At 42.0% G+C, this 25,409-nt stretch overlaps 2 protein-coding genes across 4 annotated transcripts in view; one reads left to right on the top strand and one right to left on the bottom strand.

Moving 5' to 3' along the window:
* The first annotated feature begins 14,589 nt into the window (after window positions 1–14,589).
* LOC107812121 (uncharacterized) lies at window positions 14,590–16,084 on the top strand. The gene is made up of 3 exons (XM_016637149.2): window positions 14,590–14,797; window positions 14,890–15,320; window positions 15,418–16,084. Exons 1-3 carry the CDS (start codon window positions 14,710–14,712, stop codon window positions 15,928–15,930), a joined length of 1,032 nt encoding a protein of 343 aa, XP_016492635.1. The 5' UTR covers window positions 14,590–14,709; the 3' UTR covers window positions 15,931–16,084.
* Window positions 16,085–16,828: 744 nt separating this feature from the next.
* LOC107805619 (uncharacterized) overlaps window positions 16,829–25,409 on the bottom strand; it is a 32,080-nt gene continuing 23,499 nt past the window's right edge. For 2 of the 3 annotated variants that reach the window (XM_075249977.1, XM_075249978.1), the window contains exons 23-35: window positions 25,014–25,274; window positions 24,577–24,924; window positions 23,697–24,109; window positions 23,160–23,589; window positions 21,378–22,676; window positions 20,934–21,194; window positions 20,560–20,850; window positions 20,003–20,476; window positions 19,053–19,488; window positions 18,535–18,809; window positions 17,794–18,345; window positions 17,498–17,707; window positions 16,829–17,238 (exon numbers count right to left, since the gene is read on the bottom strand). In XM_075249977.1, coding sequence (XP_075106078.1) covers window positions 17,119–17,238; window positions 17,498–17,707; window positions 17,794–18,345; window positions 18,535–18,809; window positions 19,053–19,488; window positions 20,003–20,476; window positions 20,560–20,850; window positions 20,934–21,194; window positions 21,378–22,676; window positions 23,160–23,589; window positions 23,697–24,109; window positions 24,577–24,924; window positions 25,014–25,274 — 5,370 coding nt within the window. In that variant the 3' untranslated portion in view covers window positions 16,829–17,118. Of the gene's footprint in view, window positions 17,239–17,497; window positions 17,708–17,793; window positions 18,346–18,534; window positions 18,814–19,052; window positions 19,489–20,002; window positions 20,477–20,559; window positions 20,851–20,933; window positions 21,195–21,377; window positions 22,677–23,159; window positions 23,590–23,696; window positions 24,110–24,576; window positions 24,925–25,013; window positions 25,275–25,409 lie in introns of all 3 variants that reach the window. The other variant, XM_075249979.1, reaches the window with a different exon arrangement.

The raw sequence follows: 25,409 nt of genomic DNA, 5'->3' as shown, positions 1-25,409 counted from the left end.
TTTCTATTCCACCGTATCATATGGCACCAACGGAGTTGAAAGAATTGAAGGAACGACTTTAGGAACTCCTAGATAAAGAGTTCATTCGGCCTAGTCTGTCACCTTGGGGTGCGCCGGTATTGTTTGTGAAGAAGAAGGATGGCACAATTAGAATGTGCATCGATTATAGGCAATTGAACAAGGTAACAATTAAGAACAAGTATCCTTTGCCTCGCATTGATGATTTATTTGACCAGCTTCAGGGAGCGAGAGTGTTCTCCGAGATTAATCTCCGTTCGGGCTATCACCAGTTGAAAATCAGGGAGTCAGATATTCTTAAGACTGCTTTCAGGACCAGATATGGCCATTATGAGTTCCTTGTAATGTCTTTCGGGCTAACCAATGCCCAAGCAACGTTCATGCATTTGATGAACAGCGTGTTCCGGCCTTATCTTGATTCGTTCGTTATAGTATTCATTGATGATATCCTGGTGTACTCGCGTAGTCAGGAGGAGCACGCGGAGCATTTGCCAGTTGTATTGCAGAGATTGAGGGAGGGGAAGCTTTATACAAAATTCTCCAAGTGTGAGTTTTGGCTCAGTTCAGTGGCTTTCTTAGGGCACGTGGTGTCCAGCGAGGGTATTCAGGTTAATCCAAAGAAGATTGAGGCGGTTCAGAGTTGGCCTATACCGTCCTCAGCCACAGAGATTCGTAGCTTTCTTGGGTTGGTAGGCTATTATCACCGGTTTGTTCATGGATTCTCAACTATCGCATCGCCCTTGACCAAATTGACTCAGAAGGGTGTTTCATTTGTGTGGTCGGACGAGTGTAAGGAGAGCTTTCAGAAGCTCAAGACGGCTTTGACCACAACTCTAGTATTGGTCTTACCATCAGCTTTAGGTTCATATACCGTGTATTGTGATGCTTCAAGAGTTGGGATTGGTTGTGTATTGATGTAGGAGGGTAGAGTTATTCCATATGCTTCTCGTCAGTTGAAGCCCCCTGAGAAGAACTACCTCGTTCATGATTTGGAGTTGGCTTCCATAGTTCATGCATTAAAAATTTGGAGGCATTACTTGTATGGCGTATATTGTGAGATGTTCACTAATCATCGCAGTCTTCAGCATTTGTTCAAACAGAAGGATCTTAATTTGATGCAGCGGAGATGGTTGGAGTTGCTTAAGGATTATGATATCACTATATTGTACCATCCTGGAAAGGCCAATGTGGTGGTCGATGCTTTGAGTCGAAAGGCAGTGAGTATAGGGAGTTTGGCATATATTCTAGTTGGGGAGAGACCCCTTGCAATTGATGTTCAGGCCTTGGCCAATCGGTTCGTAAGGTTGGATATTTCGGAGCCCAGTCGGGTGTTGGCTTGCGTGGCTTCTCGGTCTTCCTTATTTGATCGCATCAAAGAGCGCCAGTGTGATGACCCGCATTTGCTTGTCCTTAAGGACAGAGTTCATCATGATGATGCCAGAGATGTCACCCTCGGTGATGATGGGGTGTTGAGGATGCAGGGCCGGATTTGTGTGCCCAATGTGGATGGGCTGAGAGAGTTGATTTTGGAGGAGGCCCATAGCTCGCGGTATTCTATTCATCCGGGTGCCGCGAAGATGTACCAGGATTTGAGGCAGCACTATTGGTGGAGAAGAATGAAGAAAGATATTGTGGGATTTATAGCTCGGTGTCTAAATTGTCAGCAGGTGAAATATGAGCATCAGAGACTGGGTGGCTTACTTCAGCAGATGGTTATTCTTGAGTGGAAGTGGGAGAGGATCACTATGGACTTTGTTGTTGGACTTCCACGGACTTTAAAGAAGTTCGATGCTATTTGGGTGATTGTGGATCAGCTAACCAAGTTCGCGCACTTCATTCCTATCTGTACTACCTATTCTTCAGAGCGGTTAGCAGAGTTATATATCTGAGATATTGTTCGGCTGCATGGTGTTCTAGTTTCTGTCATTTCAGATCGGGGTACTCAGTTTACTTCCCAGTTTTGGAAGTCTGTTCAGCGAGAGTTGGGTAATCAGATGGAGTTGAGCACAACTTTTCACCCTCAGACGGACGGGCAGTCCGAGCGTACTATTCAGATATTGGAGGACATGTTGCGTGCTTGTGTTATTGATTTCGGAGGTTCATGAGATAAGTTTCTACCTCTTGCAAAGTTTGCTTACAACAACAGCTACCAGTCGAGTATTCAGATGGCTCCATATGAGCCTTTGTATAAGAGGCGGTGTAGATCTCCAGTTGGTTGGTTCGAGCCCGGCGAGGCTAGGCTATTGGGGACAGATTTGGTTCAGGATGCCTTAGAGAAGGTGAATGCGATTCAGGAGAGGCTTCGTACAGCGCAGTCGCGACAGAAGAGTTATGCGGACTGGAAGGTTCGAAATGTGTCCTACATGGTTGGTGAGAAGGTCTTGCTGAAGCTTTCGCACATGAAGGGTGTTATGAGATTTGGGAAGAAAGGAAAGTTGAGTTCGCGGTTCATTGGGCCTTTTGAGGTGCTTCAGAGGATTGGGGAGGTGGTTTATGAGCTGGCTTTGCCACCCAGCCTGTCGAGTGTGCATCCGGTATTTCATGTTTCTATGCTCTGAAAGTATATTGGGGATCCGTCTCATGTTTTGGACTTCAGCATGGTTCAGTTGGATGATGATTTGACCTATGATGTGGAGCCGGTAGCAATTTTGGGTCGTCAGGTTCGAAAGTTGAGGTCAAAGGATATAGCTTCAGTGAAAGTGCAGTGGAGAGGTTGGCCCGTGGAGGAGGCTACCTGGGAGACCGAGCGGGAGATGCGGAGCAGATATCCTCACTTATTTGAGGCTTCAGGTATGTTTCTTGACTCGTTCGAGGACGAACGTTTGTTTAAGTTGGGGAGGATGTGATGACCCGGTCAGTCGTCTCATGAGTTACCGCCCCATTTTCCCCTATTTTAGCTTCTTTACGCTTTGTTATCCATGTTTTATGTGATCGGGTTGATTAGTTCGAGTTCGGAGAGGATTTGGTAAGAAATGAGACACTTAGTCTCTTTTAAGAAGGCTTAAGTTGGAAAAGTCAACCGAATATTGACTTATGTGTTAGAAGGCTCGGAATGGGTTTTAGAGTTGTAGAGAAGATTTAGGTTTAAATTGGCGAAGTTGATATTTTGGCGGTTCCGGTTGATAGGCGAGATTTTGATATAGGGGTCGGAATGGAATTCCAAGAGTGACAGTAGCTTCGTTGTGTCATTTTGGATGTGTGTGCAAAATTTTAGGACATTCGGACGAGATTTGATAGACTTTTTGATCGAAAGCATAATTTAAGAGTTCTTGGAGTTCTTAGGCTTGAATCCTATGTTAAATTGGTGATTGATGTTGTTGTGAGCATTCCGAAGTTTTTAACAAGTTTGAACGATGTCATGGGATGTGTTGGTACAATTGGTTTGAAGTTCCGGGAGTTCCGGGTAGGCTCCAGGATGTTTTAGGCCGAAAATTATAGTTGTAGCAGGTCCAGAAGGGTTGCAGGCCTCGGAACTCACCCACGCGGTCCGCACAAAAAGAAGTGCGGTCGCGGTATGTGTTGTGCGGATCGCATAAAATGAAGTGCGGCCGCGGTAGGTGTTGTGCGGACCGCACAAAATGGTGTGCGGCCGTGATGAAGAACATTCCGCTGGTCCTATTTTGGAAGCTCATATCTTTTGATCTACAAGGAATTTTGAGATGATTCAAAAATTAAAGTTGTGACCCTTAGTGTCTAGTTTCCAGAAAAGTAAAGATATTGCAATTTAGACGTCTTTAGAGAATGTTATGGCCAAAATACTAAAGCATGTCACTGTAGAGGAAAGCTTGTGCGGCCGCAGTCGTTTTTGTGCGGACCGCACTGGTTTTGTGCGGACTGCGGTCGATTTTGTGCGGCCCGCTGAGGTGGAAATCTGTGGGGTACTCTATAAATACGAGGTTTTGGGTTTTATTTGATATTTTGACCTAGAGAGCTCGGATTTTGGCGATTTTTTGAAGGTTTTTCAAGAAATTCATCGGGGTAAGTGATTCTAACTCAGATTTGGCTAGAGTACATGAATCTATCATTAAATTCATCATTTAATTTGTGATTTGGGATGGAATTTGGGAAGAAAATTGTGAAATCTTTCAAAAATATAAAATGATGATTTGAAGGGCCAAATGGTATCGGAACTGGATAATTTTGATATGGATAGACTCGTGAGAGTATAAGGATTCTAGTTTTGTGAATTTTGTCAAATTCCAAGATGCTGGTCCAGGGTCGGGTTTGACCAATTTCTGGAATTTTGTGATAATTCGATTGTTTTCGCTTGGGCTTTGTTCCGTTAGCATATTGTGACGTATTCGTTCTGATTTTGGATAGATTCGATGCGCGTGGAGGCCAATTCGAGGGCAAAGGCGTCGCGAGCTAGAGAATTAGCCGGTTCGAGGTGAGTAATGGTTGTAAATGATGTCCTGAGGGTTTGAAACCCCGGATTGCACATTGTAGTGATGTATTGAGGTTAGACACGCGATGGGTGATGAGCGTGGGGTCTTTTACTAGTGGGGATTATGACTTGGTCGGTCCCGATTGATGATTTTACCGCGTATTTGACTGAAACTTATTTGTTATCGTCATGATTTGGGCTGATTGCCATATTTGGGCTTCGTGCCAACTATTTGAACCCTCCGAGGATTTTTATCACTAATTCCTCACTGTTTGACTTATTACTTGAACTCAGTCCTGTTGATATTTACTGTTTTACAAACTCAGCCACTTTTATTCGTAGTTGAACTTAAATGATATTTCTAAATGATGTTTTGGGCTGAGAACTACTGTTTTACTAATGCCCGAGGGGCTTGTGATGATTTTCGGACTGAGTGAGGCCGAGGGCCATATGTGAGGATATGCTGAGTGATATGAGGCCGAGGGCCTGAGATACTTGTTATTGCCACGAGATGGCTTGATATTGTGCTTGGGCCGTAAGGGGCCCCTCCGGAGTCTACACCCCCACAGTGAGCACGGGTACTCATCATGATTTGAGAGTGAGCCCGAGGGGCTGATACTGTACTGAGAGTGAGCCCGAGGGGCTGATATTGTACCGAGAGTGAGCCCGAGGGGCTGATACTGTTCTGAGTGATTGTTACTGTGCCCGAGGGGCGGATTTCTACTTGTTATTCACCTGCTAAATTACCTATTTTACTTGGTTTAAAGGAACTTCCTTTGATTTCTTCATGGATTTACTGCCTTAAGTGATTTTACTGCTTGATAAAATTGCTTTGTGCCTTTACGTGTTTTCTTGCTTTCAGCCATTATTTATGATTATTACTCACTGAGTCGGAGTACTCACATTACTCCCTGCACCGTGGTGCAGATTCAGGCGTCGCAGAGTCCGCTCCTGAGTGTTGATCCTCCCAGTCCAGGCAGTGTTTTCGGAGACTACGAGGTAGTTTTTGGCGTCCGCAGCCCCCGTGCCTCCCTTATCTTACTATTTTCATGTTCTTGAACTTCTGTAACGGACTTCGTATCTAGTAGACTGGTATCCGGAACTATTAGTTGCTCATGACTTGTGACACCCCGGTTTGGGCTGTGTCGGGATGGTTTCTACTGTTGTTATCGTTAATTCCGCAAATTATGGTTATTATATCACGTTTTAAAACTACTTATGGTATTTAACTGTTTAAAAGAGGTGGTCTATTTTGGTCTGGCTGACCTTGTCTTCACGAGAGGCGCCATCACGACCGGATTCTGGGAATTGGGTCGTCACATAACTAAATAGGTATGTAGGGTAATTAATTGATATGTATTACATGTAATTTTATTATTGAAGCATAGTGTGTTAAGGGTTCTTAAAAGGGGTATACAATGTAACTTCCCCTTAATTTAGACATTCAGATAATGGGTTGAAAACAACTTGTTGGTTAGGATTTTAACCAAAAAGTCAAAAAATGGTTGACGGGTTATCCTGGGTTGAATCTATTATGACCCTTCAGTATAATAATGTCACCTACTCAACCTTCAACCTTCAACCTTAGGACAAGTTGAAGAGATCACATAAGTATTGAATTAATTATATTCTGACACCTAAGTATGCTAGTCAATTACATCGATTAAACTACTATATGCCCAACAAATTGACTACACAGTAAGGTTTAGTGAAGACAAGTTAGTTTACTGATGGGTTTATCAGTGCCTTTATTTATTTAGTAACAATATTGAATTGGGGTAAGCTTTTACCTTTAGTGACCAATATCATTGCTGAAGGAAGAATCATTAATGACTACCCTTTGTCCTAAATCAAGTCTTATAAGTTGGCTTTCAAAATTGTTAAATTAATTATAAAATTATTTTTACTGTGCCCGAGCCCGAGTTGGCTCATCATGCCGTGTGGATGGTTCCGACAGATCGTGAGAGGATCAGGAGATTTGTTGATGGCCTTAACTACCATCTCTGTATTCTGATGACTAGAGAGAGAGTGTTGGGTGCTACGTTCGAGGAGGTGGTTGATATCGCTCGCGAGATTGAGACGGTTTGCCGTCAGGATCGGGAGGAGAGGGAGGCCAAGATGCCTCGAGGAACTGGTAGATACAGTGGTGCTCCTTCGAGGGGCCAGTTCCAGCATGGTAGAGGTCGTTCTTTCAGGCCTGCTCAGTCAGCCCGCCCAGGTTATCGTGGGGCATCTTCGGGTCATGGTTATCACGGTACTCAGCAGGACCAGTCATTACTTAGTGCCCTCCCAGCTCAGAGTTCATCTCGTGCCCTGTCAGCTCCGGGTTCTTCTATGCCGAGTGCGTTAGCTAGTCACTCTGGTGTGAGGGTTCCCTTCAGTCCCCTTCTCCATCACCTGTAAGTTGTTTTGAGTGTGGAAAGTTTGGGCATGTGTGGAGGCATTGCCCTCGTCGTGTTGCTAGTTCGTCTTAGCAGAGGGGTCAGCCCTCGACTTCTACTCCAGTTACTTCACTACACGCCCAGCCAGCTAGAGGTAGAGGTCAGGCAGCCAGGGGTCGCCCCAGAGGGGGAGGTCGATCAGGGGGCAGTCAGGCCCGTTTCTATGTACTTCTAGGCAGGCCAGACGCCATTGGTTCAAACGCTGTCATTACAGGTATTGTTTCAGTCTGCCATAGATATGCCTCTGTATTATTTGATTATGGTTCCACCTTTTCTTATGTGTCATCATATTTTGCTCGTTATTTGGGTACGCCCTGTGAGTTTCTTGCTTTATCTGTTCATGTATCTACCCCGGTGGGCGATCCTGTTGTTGTAGACCGTGTGTACCAATCATGTGTGGTAACTATTGGGGGTCTGGAGACCCGAGTGGATCTATTACTATTGAGCATGGTAGATTTCGATGTTATTTTGGGCATGGATTGGTTATCTCTATGCCGTGCTATTCTAGACTGTCATGCTAAGACCGTCACTTTGGTATGCCGAGTGTATCGCGAATTGAGTGGCGTGATGCGATTGATTATGTTCCTAGTAGAGTGATCTCTTTCTTGAAGGCCCAGTGTATGGTTGGGAAAGGTTGCCTTTCATATCTAGCGTTTGTGAGGGATATTGGAGCTGAGACTCCTAGGATATTGATTTTGGTATTGACCTAGTGCCGGGTGCTCAGCCCATTTCTATTCCACCATATCATATGGCACCAGCGGAGTTGAAAGAATTGAAGGAACGACTTTAGGAACTCCTAGATAAAGAGTTTATTCGGCCTAGTGTGTCACCTTGGGGTGCGCCGGTATTGTTTGTGAAGAAGAAGGATGGCACAATGAGAATGTGCATCGATTATAGGCAATTGAACAAGGTAACAATTAAGAACAAGTATCCTTTGCCTCGCATTGATGATTTATTTGACCAGCTTCAGGGAGCGAGAGTGTTCTCCGAGATTAATCTCCGTTCGGGCTATCACCAGTTGAAAATCAGGGAGTCAGATATTCTTAAGACTGCTTTCAGGACCAGATATAGTCATTATGAGTTCCTTGTAATGTCTTTCGGGCTAACCAATGCCCAAGCAACGTTCATGCATTTGATGAACAGCGTGTTCCGGCCTTATCTTGATTCGTTCGTTATAGTATTCATTGATGATATCCTGGTGTACTCGCGTAGTCAGGAGGAGCACGCGGAGCATTTGCCAGTTGTATTGCAGAGATTGAGGGAGGGGAAGCTTTATACAAAATTCTCCAAGTGTGAGTTTTGGCTCAGTTCAGTGGCTTTCTTAGGGCACGTGGTGTCCAGCGAGGGTATTCAGGTTAATCCAAAGAAGATTGAGGCGGTTCAGAGTTGGCCTATACCGTCCTCAGCCACAGAGATTCGTAGCTTTCTTGGGTTGGTAGGCTATTATCACCGGTTTGTTCATGGATTCTCATCTATCGCATCGCCCTTGACCAAATTGACTCAGAAGGGTGTTTCATTTGTGTGGTCGGACGAGTGTAAGGAGAGCTTTCAGAAGCTCAAGACGGCTTTGACCACAACTCTAGTATTGGTCTTACCATCAGCTTTAGGTTCATATACCGTGTATTGTGATGCTTCAAGAGTTGGGATTGGTTGTGTATTGATGCAGGAGGGTAGAGTTATTGCATATGCTTCTCGTCAGTTGAAGCCCCTGAGAAGAACTACCCCGTTCATGATTTGGAGTTGGCTTCCATAGTTCATGCATTAAAAATTTGGAGGCATTACTTGTATGGCGTATATTGTGAGATGTTCACTAATCATCGCAGTCTTCAGCATTTGTTCAAACAGAAGGATCTTAATTTGATGCAGCGGAGATGGTTGGAGTTGCTTAAGGATTATGATATCACTATATTGTACCATCCGGGAAAGGCCAATGTGGTGGTCGATGCTTTGAGCCGAAAGGCAGTGAGTATAGGGAGTTTGGCATATATTCCAGTTGGGTAGAGACCCCTTGCAATTGATGTTCAGGCCTTGGCAAATCGGTTCATAAGGTTGGATATTTCGGAGCCCAGTCCGGTGTTGACTTGCATGGCTTCTCGGTCTTCCTTATTTGATCGCATCAAAGAGCGCCAGTATGATGACCCGCATTTGCTTGTCCTTAAGGACAGAGTTCAGCATGATGATTCCAGAGATGTGACCATCGGTGATGATGGGGTGTTGAGGATGCAGGGCCGGATTTGTGTGCCTAATGTGGATGGGCTGAGAGAGTTGATTTTGGAGGAGGCCCATAGCTCGCGGTATTCTATTCATCCGGGTGCCGCGAAGATGTACCAGGATTTGAGGCAGCACTATTGGTGGAGAAGAATGAAGAAAGATATTGTGGGATTTATAGCTCGGTGTCTAAATTGTAAGCAGGTGAAATATGAGCATCAGAGACTGTGTGGCTTACTTCAGCAGATGGTTATTCTTGAGTGGAAGTGGGAGAGGATCACTATGGACTTTGTTGTTGGAATTCCACGGACTTTGAAGAAGTTCGATGCTATTTGGGTGATTGTGGATCAGCTAACCAAGTTCGCGCACTTCATTCCTAACTGTACTACCTATTCTTCAGAGCGGTTAGCAGAGTTATATATATGAGAGATTGTTCGGCTGCATGGTGTTCTAGTTTCTGTCATTTCAGATCGGGGTACTCAATTTAATTCCCAGTTTTGGATGTCTGTTCAGCGAGAGTTGGGTACTCAGATGGAGTTGAGCACAACTTTTCACCCTCAGACGGACGGGCAGTCCGAGCATACTATTCAGATATTGGAGGACATGTTGCGTGCTTGTGTTATTGATTTCGGAGGTTCATGAGATAAGTTTCTACCTCTTGCAAAGTTTGCTTACAACAACAGCTACCAGTCGAGTATTCAGATGGCTCCATATGAGGCTTTGTATAAGAGGCGGTGTAGATCTCCAGTTGGTTGGTTCGAGCCCGGCGAGGCTAGGCTATTGGGGACAGATTTGGTTCAGGATGCCTTAGAGAAGGTGAACGTGATTCAGGAGAGGCTTCGTACAGCGCAGTCGCGACAGAAGAGTTATGCGGACTGGAAGGTTCGAAATGTGTCCTACATGGTTGGTAAGAAGGTCTTGCTGAAGCTTTCGCACATGAAGGGTGTTATGAGATTTGGGAAGAAAGGAAAGTTGAGTTCGCGGTTCATTGGGCTTTTTGAGGTGCTTCAGAGGATTGGGGAGGTGGTTTATGAGCTGGCTTTGCCACCCAGCCTGTCGAGTGTGCATCCGGTATTTCATGTTTCTATGCTCTGAAAGTATATTGGGGATCCGTCTCATGTTTTGGACTTCAGTATGGTTCAGTTGGATGATGATTTGACCTATGATGTGGAGCCGGTAGCAATTTTGGGTCGTCAGGTTCGAAAGTTGAGGTCAAAGGATATAGCTTCAGTGAAAGTGCAGTGGAGAGGTTGGCCCGTGGAGGAGGCTACCTGGGAGACCGAGCGGGAGATGCGGAGCAGATATCCTCACTTATTTGAGGCTTCAGGTATGTTTCTTGACTCGTTCGAGGACGAACGTTTGTTTAAGTTGGGGAGGATGTGATGACCGGTCAGTCGTCTCATGAGTTACCGCCCCATTTTCCCCTATTTTAGCTTCTTTACGCTTTGTTATCCATGTTTTATGTGATCGGGTTGATTAGTTCGAGTTCGGAGAGGATTTGGTAAGAAATGAGACACTTAGTCTCTTTTAAGAAGGCTTAAGTTGGAAAAGTCAACCGAATATTGACTTATGTGTTAGAAGGCTCGGAATGGGTTTTAGAGTTGTAGAGAAGATTTAGGCTTAAATTGGCGAAGTTGATATTTTGGCGGTTCCGGTTGATAGGCGAGATTTTGATATAGGGGTCGGAATGGAATTCCAAGAGTGACAGTAGCTTCGTTGTGTCATTTTGGATGTGTGTGCAAAATTTTAGGACATTTGGACGAGATTTGATAGACTTTTTGATCGAAAGCATAATTTAAAAGTTCTTGGAGTTCTTAGGCTTGAATCCTATGTTAAATTGGTGATTGATGTTGTTGTGAGCATTCCGAAGTTTTGACCAAGTTTGAACGATGTCATGGGATGTGTTGGTACAATTGGTTTGAAGTTCCGGGAGTTCCGGGTAGGCTCCGGGATGTTTTAGGCCGAAAATTATAGTTGTAGCAGGTCCAGAAGGGTTGCAGGCCTCAGAACTCACCCACGCGGTCCGCACAAAAAGAAGTGCGGTCGCGGTATGTGCTGTGCGGATCGCATAAAATGAAGTGCGGCCGCGGTAGGTGTTGTGCGGACCGCACAAAATGGTGTGCGGCCGCGATGAAGAACATTATGCTGGTCCTATTTTGGAAGCTCATATCTTTTGATCTACAAGGAATTTTGAGATAATTCAAAAACGAAAGTTGTAAACCTTAGTGTCTAGTTTCCAGAAAAGTAAAGATATTGCAATTTAGACGTCTTTAGAGAATGTTATGGCCAAAATACTAAAGCATGTCACTGCAGAGGAAAGCTTGTGCGGCCGCAGTCGTTTTTGTGCGGACCGCACTGGTTTTGTGCGGACTGCGGTCGATTTTGTGCGGCCCGCTGAGGTGTAAATCTGTGGGGTACTCTATAAATACGAGGTTTTGGATTTTATTTGATATTTTGACCTAGAGAGCTCGGATTTTGGCGATTTTTCGAAGGTTTTTCAAGAAATTCATCGGGGTAAGTGATTCTAACTCAGATTTGGCTAGAGTACATGAATCTATCATTAAATTCATCATTTAATTTGTGATTTGGGATGGAATTTGGGAAGAAAATTGTGAAATCTTTCAAAAATATAAAATGATGATTTGAAGGGCCAAATGGTATCGGAATTGGATAATTTTGATATGGATAGACTCGTGAGAGTATAAGGATTCTAGTTTTGTGAATTTTGTCAAATTCCGAGATGCTGGTCCAGGGTCGGGTTTGACCAATTTCTGGAATTTTGTGATAATTCGATTGTTTTCGCTTGGGCTTTGTTCCGTTAGCATATTGTGACGTATTCGTTCTGATTTTGGATAGATTCGATGCGCGTGGAGGCCAATTCGAGGGCAAAGGCGTCGCGAGCTAGAGAATTAGCCGGTTCGAGGTGAGTAATGGTTGTAAATGATGTCCTGAGGGTTTGAAACCCTGGATTGCACATTGTAGTGATGTATTGAGGTTAGACACGCGATGGGTGATGAGCGTGGGGTCTTTTACTAGTGGGGATTGTGACTTGGTCTGTCCCGATTGATGATTTTACCGCGTATTTGACTGAAACTTATTTGTTATCATCATGATTTGGGCTGATTGCCATATTTGGGCTTCGTGCCAACTATTTGAACCCTCCGAGGATTTTTATCACTAATTCCTCACTGTTTGACTTATTAATTGAACTCAGTCCTGTTGATATTTACTGTTTTACAAACTCATCCACTTTTATTCGTAGTTGAACTTAAATGATATTTCTAAATGATGTTTTGGGCTGAGAACTACTGTTTTACTAATGCCCGAGGGGCTTGTGATGATTTTCGGACTGAGTGAGGCCGAGGGCCATATGTGAGGATATGCTGAGTGATATGAGGCCGAGGGCCTGAGATACTTGTTATTGCCACGAGATGGCTTGATATTGTGCTTGGGCCGTAAGGGGCCCCTCCGGAGTCTACACCCCCACAGTGAGCACAGGTACTCATCATGATTTGAGAGTGAGCCCGAGGGGCTGATACTGTACTGAGAGTGAGCCCGAGGGGCTGATATTATACCGAGAGTGAGCCCGAGGGGCTGATACTGTTCTGAGTGATTGTTACTGTGCCCGAGGGGCGGATTTCTACTTGTTATTCACCTACTAAATTACCTGTTTTACTTGGTTTAAAGGAACTTCCTTTGATTTCTTCATGGATTTACTGCCTTAAGTGATTTTACTGCTTGATATAGAATTGCTTTGTGCCTTTACGTGTTTTCTTGCTTTCAGCCATTATTTATGATTATTACTCACTGAGTCGGAGTACTCACATTACTCCCTGCACCGTGGTGCAGATTCAGGCGTCGCAGAGTCCGCTCCTGAGTGTTGATCCTCCCAGTCCAGGCAGTGTTTTCGGAGACTACGAGGTAGTTGTTGGCGTCTGCAGCCCCCGTGCCTCCCTTATCTTACTATTTTCATGTTCTTGAACTTCTGTAACGGACTTCGTATCTAGTAGACTGGTATCCGGAACTATTAGTTGCTCATGACTGTGACACCCCGGTTTGGGCTGTGTCGGGATGGTTTCTACTGTTGTTATCGTTAATTCCGCAAATTATGGTTATTATATCACGTTTTAAAACTACTTATGGTATTTAACTGTTTAAAAGAGGTGGTCTGTTTTGGTCTGGCTGACCTTGTCTTCACGAGAGGCGCCATCACGACCGGATTCAGGGAATTGGGTCGTGACATAACTAAATAGGTATGTAGGGTAATTAATTGATATGTATTACATGTAATTTTATTATTGAAGCATAGTGTGTTAAGGGTTCTTGAAAGGGGTATACAATGTAACTTCCCCTTAATTTAGACATTCAGATAATGGGTTGAAAACAACTTGTTGGTTAGGATTTTAACCAAAAAGTCAAAAAATGGTTGACGGGTTATCCTGGGTTGAATCTATTATGACCCTTCAGTATAATAATGTCACCTACTCAACCTTCAACCTTCAACCTTAGGACAAGTTGAAGAGATCACATAAGTATTGAATTAATTATATTCTGACACCTAAGTATGCTAGTCAATTACATCGATTAAACTACTATATGCCCAACAAATTGACTACACAGTAAGGTTTAGTGAAGACAAGTTAGTTTACTGATGGGTTTATCAGTGCCTTTATTTATTTAGTAACAATATTGAATTGGGGTAAGCTTTTACCTTTAGTGACCAATATCATTGCTGAAGGAAGAATCATTAATGACTACCCTTTGTCCCAAATCAAGTCTTATAAGTTGGCTTTCAAAATTGTTAAATTAATTATAAAATTATTTTTTATGAACGGCAACCTGTTTTGAAATACTGAATTATTCGAGTTAAATAATTAAAAAAATGACCAGAAATGCTCTTTCACTAAATGAAAAAGGATCTTTTATGTCCCAAGTATATTTTTGATTCACCAAAACCTCCAACGAAAACTAGTGCAAAAATACCTTCCTCCATTAAGGTTATCCACCATGAAAACAACATCCTAGGTGGCCTAACATTCTGATGAGGTGGACGTCATAGTCGGAATGTCATCTCATCGCCCCAACTCCACTTTACCCCTCCTCTCGTTTCTTGTTCCACCACCACTTCCCCTTTTACGCAACGACCTTTGTTACCATCGCCTCCTCCTTCTAGCTAGGATATTTTAGTTCAAATTTTATTTTTACATAAAAATTAATAATTTCACAATTATATTTTTAAGTTGACTAAATATTAACAAGTGGTCCAAAAACTAGCCATTCGGCGCCATTTTTACGTTTTCATCTCACTAACAAAACAGGCCAATGAGGAACTTTTGAAAGTGCGCTGATACCCCTCGAACTAGCCCAGACATAGGCCGCATGGGCTCAAAACGCACCAAAGAAGCCCAAGCCCATGTTTCAAATCCTAACGGCTAGTTTGCTAACACGCCGCCTACAGAACGCTCTAACGGTCACTTTATTTTTGCCCGTCCCCAAACCTTATTTCCACAACTATAAAGTCATCTTCCCCTTTGCCCAAATCTCATCATCTCATTGCGTTACTCTTTCTGTCTGTTTCTTCTCTCTGCAGTTTTCGATCTTCTTAATAGTAACCAGTGACCCAAAATCAAACTTACTGCAAATTTTCTTGATTCATCAATGGAGACTCCATCATCAACAACAAGAAGAGTGACAAGATCACAAGCCTTGGCTACTGCTAACAGTGCTAACAAGATCCCTCTGTCAAGTAAGTTTCTAATTACCCTTTCATTTCTAAACTATTCATCTGATTTTCTCTTTTCCAAAAATTCATTTCTCTATTGCTCTTTTCTTGTTCAGAGAAAATTGAAGAATCTGATAAGAAAGCAGTTACACAATCAAGACAAAGAACTGGGAAACAATCAGCATTGATTGACATAACAAATGATTCCCCCATTGTTGGCTTAGCTATGGGAAATTTGGAGACCCCATCTTCTGAGATGTCCAAGAAAAGAACTAATGTCCAAGCCAAACACTGCACTACTCCTGGATCTGGGGAAGCTTTGTTGAGGGGCCAAGTTAAGACTTTGTTGCAAAAAGTTGAAGAACAAGCCGTGATCTCGAAAATTTCATTGCAAAATGGGCCTTTTCTTCATCTCAAAGGCATTGTCAATTCTCCTATGGGTTTTCTTGCCCCAACTCCGGCAAACACTCCTCTTATGGATCTCTCTGTCAATGAGTTGCCTGTTGTTACCGCTTCCCCTGTCGAGGACAAGTTTGCCATTTCTCAGGTGTATATTTCATTGCCCATATCAATTTTTTCATGAAAGATTCTCTCTTGATTATGTATTTTAGAGATTTGATTTTTGTTAATATTTTATGTTACAGATAATGAATGAGATGTTTGAGGAGGAAAAGCGGGGGAGTCTTGAAACTGAGAAGAGTTACATAACAAGATCTCTGCTACTTGATTTTTCTGAAAAATCAGAAGAATCATCAGTGTGTTCCTCTGTGGTGTCATACCAAGGAGGTGAGGCTGAAAGTAAAGAGAATGACGACAATTCATCTATATGGTCAATTCAAGTGAATGCAAGTACTAAAGATGATGAAGAAGATGAGGAAGAAGGAGGACTTGAAGAAGAAGAAGAAGAATATGATGATGATAACTATGATGAAAATGAAGAAGATGGAGATTTAGTTGATGAACTGTGTGAAGCAATTAGCAAGATTAACGTGAATGCAAAATTTGAGGGAAAGCACACTCGTTTTGTGTACAACAGTGAAGATGAGATTGAAGGAGTTGAAGAGGAGGATTCTGCTGCTTCGCCAGGTGTCTTGCATTTGAAAGGATTGCCAACTCCAAAAGGGAAGCATCTTCGTTTCCCTGAGGAAAATGAATGAAGAGAAGATTGTTAGCTTTTTGTTGCTGTTTTTGGTTTTTTGTCTTTTTAGTTTTTGTATTACTGTTGCTATATTATTCTTTTGGTTCATATCTGATTTGGACCATAGAAAGTATGCTGCCATATTGAATTAATTCAAAATCATCTCTTTTCAATTCCATGCTTATCCAAGTCCAGATAAATTTGTTCATTAAATATTTTTATTTTTTTTGGTTCAGTTTTTGCCATATTGGAGTTTTTTACCCCAAGGAAAACTAAAAGACATGGAACCCCTCTCGAGCACACCAATTAGTTAAAGTAGATCAGAATATTGTGCCGTGTCCAGATCAACCAAACAATTATTAAACTCAAAAAAAAGTTAAGGTCCTAAAAGGAGCAGCGACTGGAAGAATCAGTAACAAAACTTATCATGCACATTCTGATCAACGAAAATAAAGAAGGGCAAATTTATGGGATAGCTAAGGGATGACCACTAGCAAAAGCATTATATCGTACCACTATTAATCAGTTCAAGCGAACCTAGTATTTTATCGAAAGTAGATAAGAAAGCATACAGAACAACCAAGATTCATTTCCAACCTCATAACAACCAATTGGCTTCAAATTCAGTTCTCATACAAATCAAAATTTACTTGCACACTTCATTTGAACTCCATTATTGTTTTCCTTAATGTTCTGCGCATTTACATGTGTAAACCGACAAATCCTCTCTCGACATTCAATCGTGACCTTCCTGATGTTGGACCTTCGTCAATTATCTTAAGAATGCACTACTGAGAGCCCCTCTATTGATTAAGCACCTGGCTTGAGCATTATGTCAAATAATTCGGTTGTTTTTGCTACTTTAGCTAGAACGATCACGGTAATATAAATCAAAAGGCTGATATATTTACAAGCTGTTGCAATAATAAAACTTCTTTAATAGTATCAGAAGTAGCTCAGAAGGATGATACATTCGCTGCATTATGAGCTTAACTAATTCCGCTGTTGCTGACTAAGGAAATTTTCCTCTAAATAATAAGTGCCTAGCTGAAAAAGATATCATTTATATACACGGCAATAATATTTACAGCATTATCTTTGCTTGCATCCCCTAAAGGTAAATAAGAGACTATATACAGTCTGTACTTAATGTTAGATTACTACTAGACACCTAAAACTTCGTATTAGATTTTTTTTTTAAAAAAAATCAGAACCAAGGGTGCCATGTTGGATCCATCATGCACAAGTTCCTTGGAGTAAGGGCAGCTTCAACTAACTCCGCTACACCCCTCTGCAGAGATTGTGGCGGATCCATGCCATTCTCCTCCTATACAAGTAGAAGCCAAAACACCACAATGTCACAATGTAGGCATTTTAAATAGATATTAAGTAAATATTAACTTATCTAAAGCCTGTAATTTCAGTCATACAGGTATGCGGGAACATATAATTCATGCTGAACTACACAGGAGATAGCAACTGCGCCAACTTTATTGAATCGGAAAGTGGTAGTACCATTACTAGGTGAGGAATTTTGAAAATTTATATAAATAGCACCAAAAAGGGAAGGGAAAAAAAGTGAATACCTCTTCAGAGATGTACTGTGGGGCTATTCCATTGATCCGTCCAATGACATTCTCAACATTTGTAGTGACTTTTTGTTTGAAGTCCACGGGGTTCAGACTACCTGCTCCTACAACAGGGGCCAGAGGCATCCCAAGAGGTCTTCTCCAAGACCAAGATAACAGCTCATCTCGAAAAAACATAGCCAGATGATACCATAAGTGCTGGCTTTGCTGCACATTGGAATTTAAGTGAAGCCATCAGCATTGAGGAATTAAACAAAGTAGAAAATAAGATGTATATTAGAAGTAAATCTTACTTTAGGGGAGACCACAGCCTGCGCAGCTGCACACATGGCAGAAACAACTAAACCTTCTACTCCAAAATGAGAGAAAAATGCTTGCAAATTTCTAGTCAAGCGGAAGGGCACCGGTTCATTAAATTCAATCATTCCATTTGAATCATATGCAGGATGGAAATCAGTCTGAAAGATTTTTCCAGTGTTTTTAGCAAATAATATCTTGTTTGGAGACCTTCCACCAATTTGTAGCATGAAAGACATAAAACTAGAAAGAGCCAACTGGATAGCAAACTGCTTTTTGAAAGCCCACATGTGATTGCCACTCAATAGAGTTTTGTACATATACTGTGAGAAGATGCTGTCCGTGACAAAACTTTTTGTTATCTCATTATATGCTTGAAGACGGAGATCAACAACAGCATCTGGTGAAATCTGGCCAGATATTGCTTGGTTGAGTTGCTCCTTGAAAAATGTGATCGGTAAGTCCGCTTCTCGGTCATTTCTAGCACAATGGTTCTCATAAACCTCAAGGAAAGTGCTGTACATCAGATCATCCTCTACCATGCGAACCTATTACATGAATTCACATGGAGTTCAATACAATTTCAGTGAACAATGCAATTTGGATCACTACCGCAATTATGTTACAACCGAATAAAACATGGCTGCCTCAAAAAGTGGCTTCCTATTTCTGCCAATAGAGCAAAAACCGGATAATGTAACACTATTTTATGAGGTAAAGATGGGTTTAGTAATTACCTGAGACCACACGGGTATAATAATAGGAGTGTGAATGCAGATGTGCCGCCGTCGTGATTCCTTGTGCTTGTCAAACATCCGATTCATCACACGGAAAAGCTGTAAGATCCGTTCATCACTTCTAGCATTTGGTGTTAAAGATGTCTGAACAATAAAATGGCGCTGAGAACCATCTGATCCAATCAGAGTCAGACGGCGGAAGCTGCTTCCATGTCTCCGCACTATTGGAATATCAGCTCCCACCCTGTCTAACTTCACAGTATGATCGGGCGCAACTTCCTAAATGAAAGACAAAAAAATCAGGGTGAAGCACTATAATATCTGGTAAAGCAGAAACAGAAGAAAAGGGAAACCAAGAAACAAGTCCCATTGAACCATGGATACATTTTGTCATTTATATAACTAAAGCCTTATGAATACATTTTGCACCTGGAAATTCATGTCCCAGTTTTGGGCTTTTATTGCATCCTTTTGACATTACATTCTACTTGCATTTGGAAAGGAATGGACTAAGATACTTGCCTGATCGGTAAAATATTGCCCTGGAACCTCCACATCAACAACATGAAAATCTCTCAACACCCTACTTTCATCTTCCAACTTCAGCACAGCTGGAAAGCGGTCCTCCACGTTGCTTTGCAGGACATTTTTCCAATGCTTCAGTCTTTCAGTAAGTTCAGAAAGAGTTGCTGGAAATGTTGCAGTACTGTCAGGATCGAGATCACGTTCAAAATCCTGCTTGTATTCTCTTACAAATTCAACATGTTTGTTCACTGCATCTGCTGAGAAACATGCTCTACACACACCAGAAAGCTCCTTCTTCAGAGACTGAGGAACTTCAGCTGTAGTTGCAGTAGGGTACTTGTAGCAACGGTGAAGTAGAGCATTAACAACTGCCAACAGTCTCTCCTCTGGTAAAGTGACGAATCTGGATCCAATCTCTGTGAGCAAGATCTGAGATATTTTTTCAGAAGACGCGTCAGCAAATCTACTTACACTTGAATGACAAAATAGGTTTACAATTTGTAGGGTATCCATTTTGAAAAATCAAAATATTTATTTGTACTACACAAGTTGGTGTTTTTCTTATGTAATACAAGTACTTATTAAGCTTCCAAGAATCAAACCAATAAGTTGGTAATTTCTTTTACGCCAAAATTACAAAAGCAGACAAAAGATAAGTCACGACTCCGAGCCCCTCCAAATGCTTCATTTTTTTTTAATTTTCATTCTCTCCATAATGTCCAAGGTACACAAAGTATGAAAACCAGAATTTATCTTTCTTTCAGATGGTATCAATGAAAAGGTGCACAAGTTAAAAGATTCTGAGAAAACGTAATATCCAATCCTTTTCCGAATCGAATAGCATCCTTGTATTAATGTTTCACAACTGTATTAACTGAAAAATGGACCGGTTATATCATCTAACTAGACTTTTATTTGTGAAAAAATAAGCAAGACCAGTCACCTCAAGTTCACTGGCAAGATTAGAATGTTTGCTGCGTAAAGTTTCCATTATATCTTTGGCTGCATCAAAAGCACTGGCAGCAGATGCAACCAGAGTCAGAGCACTATTACGGCGCAATGCAGCTTGACCTCCATCACCGCCTGATGAGCTCTGGTGTAAGGACTGGTCATTACCAGAGGGCATACTACTGTCTGGCCTTTCAGGTTCCTGAATTTGAGAACTACTGCCATCATGTGACCCAACACCTCCACCGGACTGAGCTCCCTGGGGAATATGATTGTCAACAGCTGATGAACCCCCACTCTGGCCAGCCATTCTAGCATTCCCATCAACAAGGCCCATAGATCCAGCTGCACTGGCACCAGCGACATTTTGCTGCATTCTCTGCTGTGCCATTGCCATTCTACCATATTCAGACTTATTTGCAACATCACGGCGCTCAAGCAAATATGTTCGCAACCAGTAATACAAAGCCTACAATTACATGTGAGATGGCATCAGCTCTGAAGGTCACTGAGAATATCAAACACACAAAACACCAACAATCACAACATTACCTGTGGATAGACGGTAGCAACTTTTAATAGAACAAGCTTGCAATGTGGAGCTTCTGTCCTCTGCAAGGAAAGTAATAACTGTGGAATCCAAGAAAGCCAAACCCAGTGGGGTATCTGTTCCAGGTACTTATCAAATGCCCTCCCTACGGGTTCATTTGGAGTATCGAAACTGAGAAGATATAGAACCCGTGCAAGGTGGCTTCTGGAATTAGGAATACCAAATTTGATGCCTTGTAAAAAGCAGCTAACAGCATACTCTAACCAAATCTCTTCGTGTGTTTCCTTATAAGCCTGCCACATGTCAAAATATAGCATCTTAAGGAATTCCTTTTTTTTTAAAACAAAAAAAGATCCCGCAATAAGCAAATACATACCATGTCACAATAGTTTCCCCAACTAATCCACCCCTTCGGCAGATTCTTGAAAAGGCTGATGGCATTTGAATAAGCAAGATTAGCCCCTTCGCAATCATTAAGCTTCAACAGAAAGTCTCCCTTGAGGCGAAAGATTTCAGCTTTGTGTTTAACAGAAAAATACTCCAGATTAGTACTGTTTATCAAATTAAGGCCGCTAGTCAGCTCTCCCTTCATTTCTAGATAAGCCTTTGCTTGTTCTCTTATTTTTACAAAAGCTTCCTGTAAACATACGAAAGAAAAGCACATCAAACCATGCATATCAAACTATTCAAATTTGCCTCCTTTTTCTTTTTAGGATACTCATGTCTGCTCTTTTTTTTTTTTTTTTTTTGGGGGGGGGGGGCATAAGCATTAGAGTTGAAGGAAAGAACCAAAGTAGACAAAAAAGACAGTACGTAATACCTGAACTTCCATGGTCGAATGTCCATACATTTTCTCCAATACAGACACACACACCTCAGAAAGTCCCTGCTTGCGAGCAATATGAGCAAGCTTATTGACATTCCACGCCTTGTCACGGTATCCAAGGTGATGCAACTGTGAATTTGTAGTACCAAAATCCTTAAAAGCATCAATCACAGCATTATACATTTCATTCCTCCATTGAAGCAAATCATACCAAACAGATGAACTGTCCCATTCATTTGGTATCCTCAGTCTCCACGTCTCAAGGATGTCCTTAAGATCCGCATATAGGCCACCATGAGCCCCAACAACAGAATTTCCAGAAAGTTTATTTCCATTGGCAATGTCCACAATTATCCTAGCTGATTCTTGAACTTCAACAAGTTGTTGAAATTGCTGTAGAAGGGGAATTCTGGCATGAATGGACATTTCAGGTAACTGCCACCACTGTTCCAAAGCAAGATCAACACCTTTTCCGACAATGTTTTCAGCCTCTGCAACACCATTTGTACTCTTCTCATGGAGGGAAAAATATGCCTGAATAATACGAAGTTTTGGTGTCTCCTCCACTTGAGCCTTAGGGATAACATGGTCTTTCAAATATGCCCAATCAGGCTGTTTCCACAGACTATCAAGCAATATCTCATAATTCTCAACCATCTTCCCAAAGTCAACCAGCACATCCCATTGACTGAGTTGGCCAGCACAACTTAGCCACTGCTCCTCCCAAAGACACATCTCAGCTTTTGGTACCGTATTGTTATAAGTGCCTTGGGTTGCTTTAACCATGGCCTGGTAGAAGAGACTTTGAGCCCGCTGCCAATAGCCATGCTGAACCAGTGAAAGTCCAGCCCGCGTCTCAGCAGTAATTGACCTTTTCTTCCACAATCCACACCTCATATCTTCTTCATTGAGTAATCGGTAAAGCTCAGCCAGAGACTCCGAGCATTTAGTATCATTCAAAAAAAGCATAACATGACTTTCCAGCAGGGCTAGCGCAATGTGCCACGCATTGTAAGTCTTTCCAATGTACTTGATTAATTCACTAGGCATTCTAGGCTGAGGATGACTTAGCTGAAGTCCTTCCAGAAGAGCTTGCACGACATTTGGCCGATGGGTTGCCTGCTTCTTATGATAGTCCTTTGATAACAGAGTTATCATTGGCTTTGCAAGGGCTACCTGTTCTTCCTTGTGCAAAGTCACCCATACAATAGGAAACACCAAAACCCAGAGGTGATATGCAACGTTTGCATCTGTGTGTGCCAGTTCTCGCAGTGGAATGACAAGATCAGCAACCTTAAACAAAGGAGAAATCTTAAATGCAACAAACTCTTAAAGATAAAAAGTGTAATGCAGACATCATTATGTGTTAAAATTGCCGTAGCATAAATCCCGCAAGGGTGGCTAGAATTGACCTCTCAAATAGGCAAGAGGAGCAACATAACCATATTAGAACAAATGACCCAGTCCGTTAAGTGTATATAACTAAAGATGCATAAACAAATCTAAAAGGAGATTCTGCCCAACAATAGAAGAGCAGAGTTTCGAAAGAAATGTGGGTAGAAAAAAGATCACAATGCAGTTACAGAACAACAGAAATTTGACCTAAAAAGGGTTATCTATAAATAAAAAATAAACAATAAACAAGGACCTGAGACAAAAAGCCGACTCTAATCATGATCATGAGTGCTTACACCAGTGACAGAGGCTCAGAGGTATATGGCTATCTCATGGAAGACTCAAGACAAATGTTTGTAAGCTAAACGAAAATGCCATTACCTGGAGCTTGCTCATTTCATTCAAAAATTGTGTATGTTTTGCCACAAAACTATCAAAGGTTAGAGGAGCCTCTTCCGAACCTTCTGGAACATCCAAGACCATAGGTTGTGGCCCTGTAGAATCACCAACAGAACCTGACACAACAAGTGGAGGCACCTTGGCAGAATTTGGAGCCAGCGTTATAGACTTATTCTCAACCAATATAGCCAAAAGAAGATCAAGCCCTTGCTTTAGCCAAAATACGTCACTCAAAGCCTCCCAGTCCTGTATTTGGATGATGTACTGCAATCTTGTGAACAGTGTTCTCCCAAGGGATTCATGATAAAGAGAGAAAAACCTCATTCTCACTTCAGGATCTTTTGCCCGTAAACCAAGTAAATATTGCCTCTCTACCTTCTGGAAAACTTCTTGACGCAGAGAGAGAGCATACCTGGAAATCAACAAGGTCGTTCCATCCCATGCCCATGGTTAAAGCAAGCTGAATTCCCCCTCAAATGAAAAATAACTGAGCAAAAGTAAAAACGAAGGGTTGCTTACTTGTTTGAATCTGCACAAAGACCATAGAGAAGCTCAAGATACTTTTTGTCCCACTCTTCTGCAGGACTAGGGGTGAAGTTCTGTTTATCCACTTGTGAAAGCCTCTGGAGGAAAGAAACAACATCTTTTGGAGAAAGAAAGGTACTAGATGCAATAGCAACTCCAGGTTTAGTCATGTCCACTTCAATCCATCCCTTTATTACATCTAATATGCTAAGCAACACAGAAGGGTCAGTACCCTTCTCAGACAGCAGGGAGTTGAGTATTTGTGTTACAGATCGTTTACAATCTGGGATGACCATGACCCTTTCGTTAATAAGGCCCAACACAGATTTCAGGTTGGTGATGACAACACCAACATCAGCACCTTGACGAGAAGATGTGACAGCAGAATCAGGATCTGATCTCTGACCCTGTAAGTGGGAGTATACCATGACTTGTGGTCAATAAAATGCGCACTACATTAAAAGAATCTGCCTCACGTACAGTTAAGAGAAGAATTGAGCAAACTCAAACTCAAGAAAAACGCATAAAATCAGCTCTAACGTATACCAAAAGACACTCCAGAATCATTAAGAGTTTCAGTTATCCATTTAAGCGCGGAACAAGACCTGAATTGGGATAATATTCATAGATCGCTCACTCTTTGTGTACGTTATGGAGTCTCGACTCCATGTTGAAAGCTATTTCAAATAGCATGAGCATTGGAAGTCTTCAATTCCACTAGAGCATTAGATTCTTTTTTTATTTTGACTTCTTTCAAAGGGCAATGAATGCTCTTGAAAATGGTTTTATCAAATAAATACATCTCATACTCTCACATTTGAATCAGCAGAAACTAAATGATAACAAATACAGCATCTGAAACATAATGTAATACCTGCCTCACATGGGATCCAATGGATGACCCCATGTCTCGAGCCAGGCGCTGAAGAAGACGGACCAGATTTGCTGGTTCAATAAAGTTTTTGTGCACCTCTGCCAAGGTTTTGATTACATAAAGCACAAAGCTGACCATGCTACCTGAATTATCTTCTCCAGAAGTCTGAGGAGCTGCAACAGCAGCAAGGTGCTTCTGTATAAACTCTTCTACCTTTTGATACAACATCTTCACATCTTGTGTTGTATTAGCTGCTTCAGGAGGAAAAGCAAGGGAAACCATTTTCAAGAGGGAGCAAAGTGACTTCCCAGCATCAAGCACTTTGTATTTGAAGCACGGTTCTAGAATCTGTATAAAAAAAGTACATCTGAGATATGATGCTCTGATTGGAAGTGGGGTCATAGGCATGAAGTAAATGGTTTAGCCTAGGGACATACCTGAGATAACTGGTTGATATTGTTGCGGATGAACAGATGAGGTTGCTTCTCCAAAACCGTGTTCATCACATCTAGGCCCTGGACTAGTGCTATGGCAGGGTCCTTTGACTGAGAAGGTGGAGCATTGCTGAGCAGCTTCTCCAAATAATTAAATTTGACATTAGCATTTGGCCACACCTCCAAGGCTTGTGATAACAGATCCAAAGCTTGTTTATACATCAAACTTGCTTCCTTATCTTTGGGCTCTATTACTAATGCTACCTAATGTCAGACCTCAACAAGTTAACACTCAAGAATGAGGAAACATTAAATCATCTAGCGAAGCGAACTAGTATTGTAAAATGGAAACAATAAACTGAAAAAGGAAACACCTTATCCTCAACATTTTGAAGAAAA

This window comes from Nicotiana tabacum, chromosome 3, assembly GCF_000715075.1.
Source record: "Nicotiana tabacum cultivar K326 chromosome 3, ASM71507v2, whole genome shotgun sequence".
NCBI lineage: Eukaryota > Viridiplantae > Streptophyta > Magnoliopsida > Solanales > Solanaceae > Nicotiana > Nicotiana tabacum.
Note: the sequence above shows the minus strand (reverse complement) of the source record. Positions and strands in the feature narration are given on the sequence as shown.

Bases quoted from the DNA above. Each gene is read 5' to 3' on its own strand.
- LOC107812121 (XM_016637149.2), top strand. From the start codon at position 14,710: ATGGAGACTCCATCATCAACAACAAGAAGAGTGACAAGATCACAAGCC. The intron at 14,798-14,889 runs GTAAGTTTCTAA...TTTCTTGTTCAG, and splicing joins TAACAAGATCCCTCTGTCAA to AGAAAATTGAAGAATCTGAT. The intron at 15,321-15,417 runs GTGTATATTTCA...TTTATGTTACAG, and splicing joins ACAAGTTTGCCATTTCTCAG to ATAATGAATGAGATGTTTGA.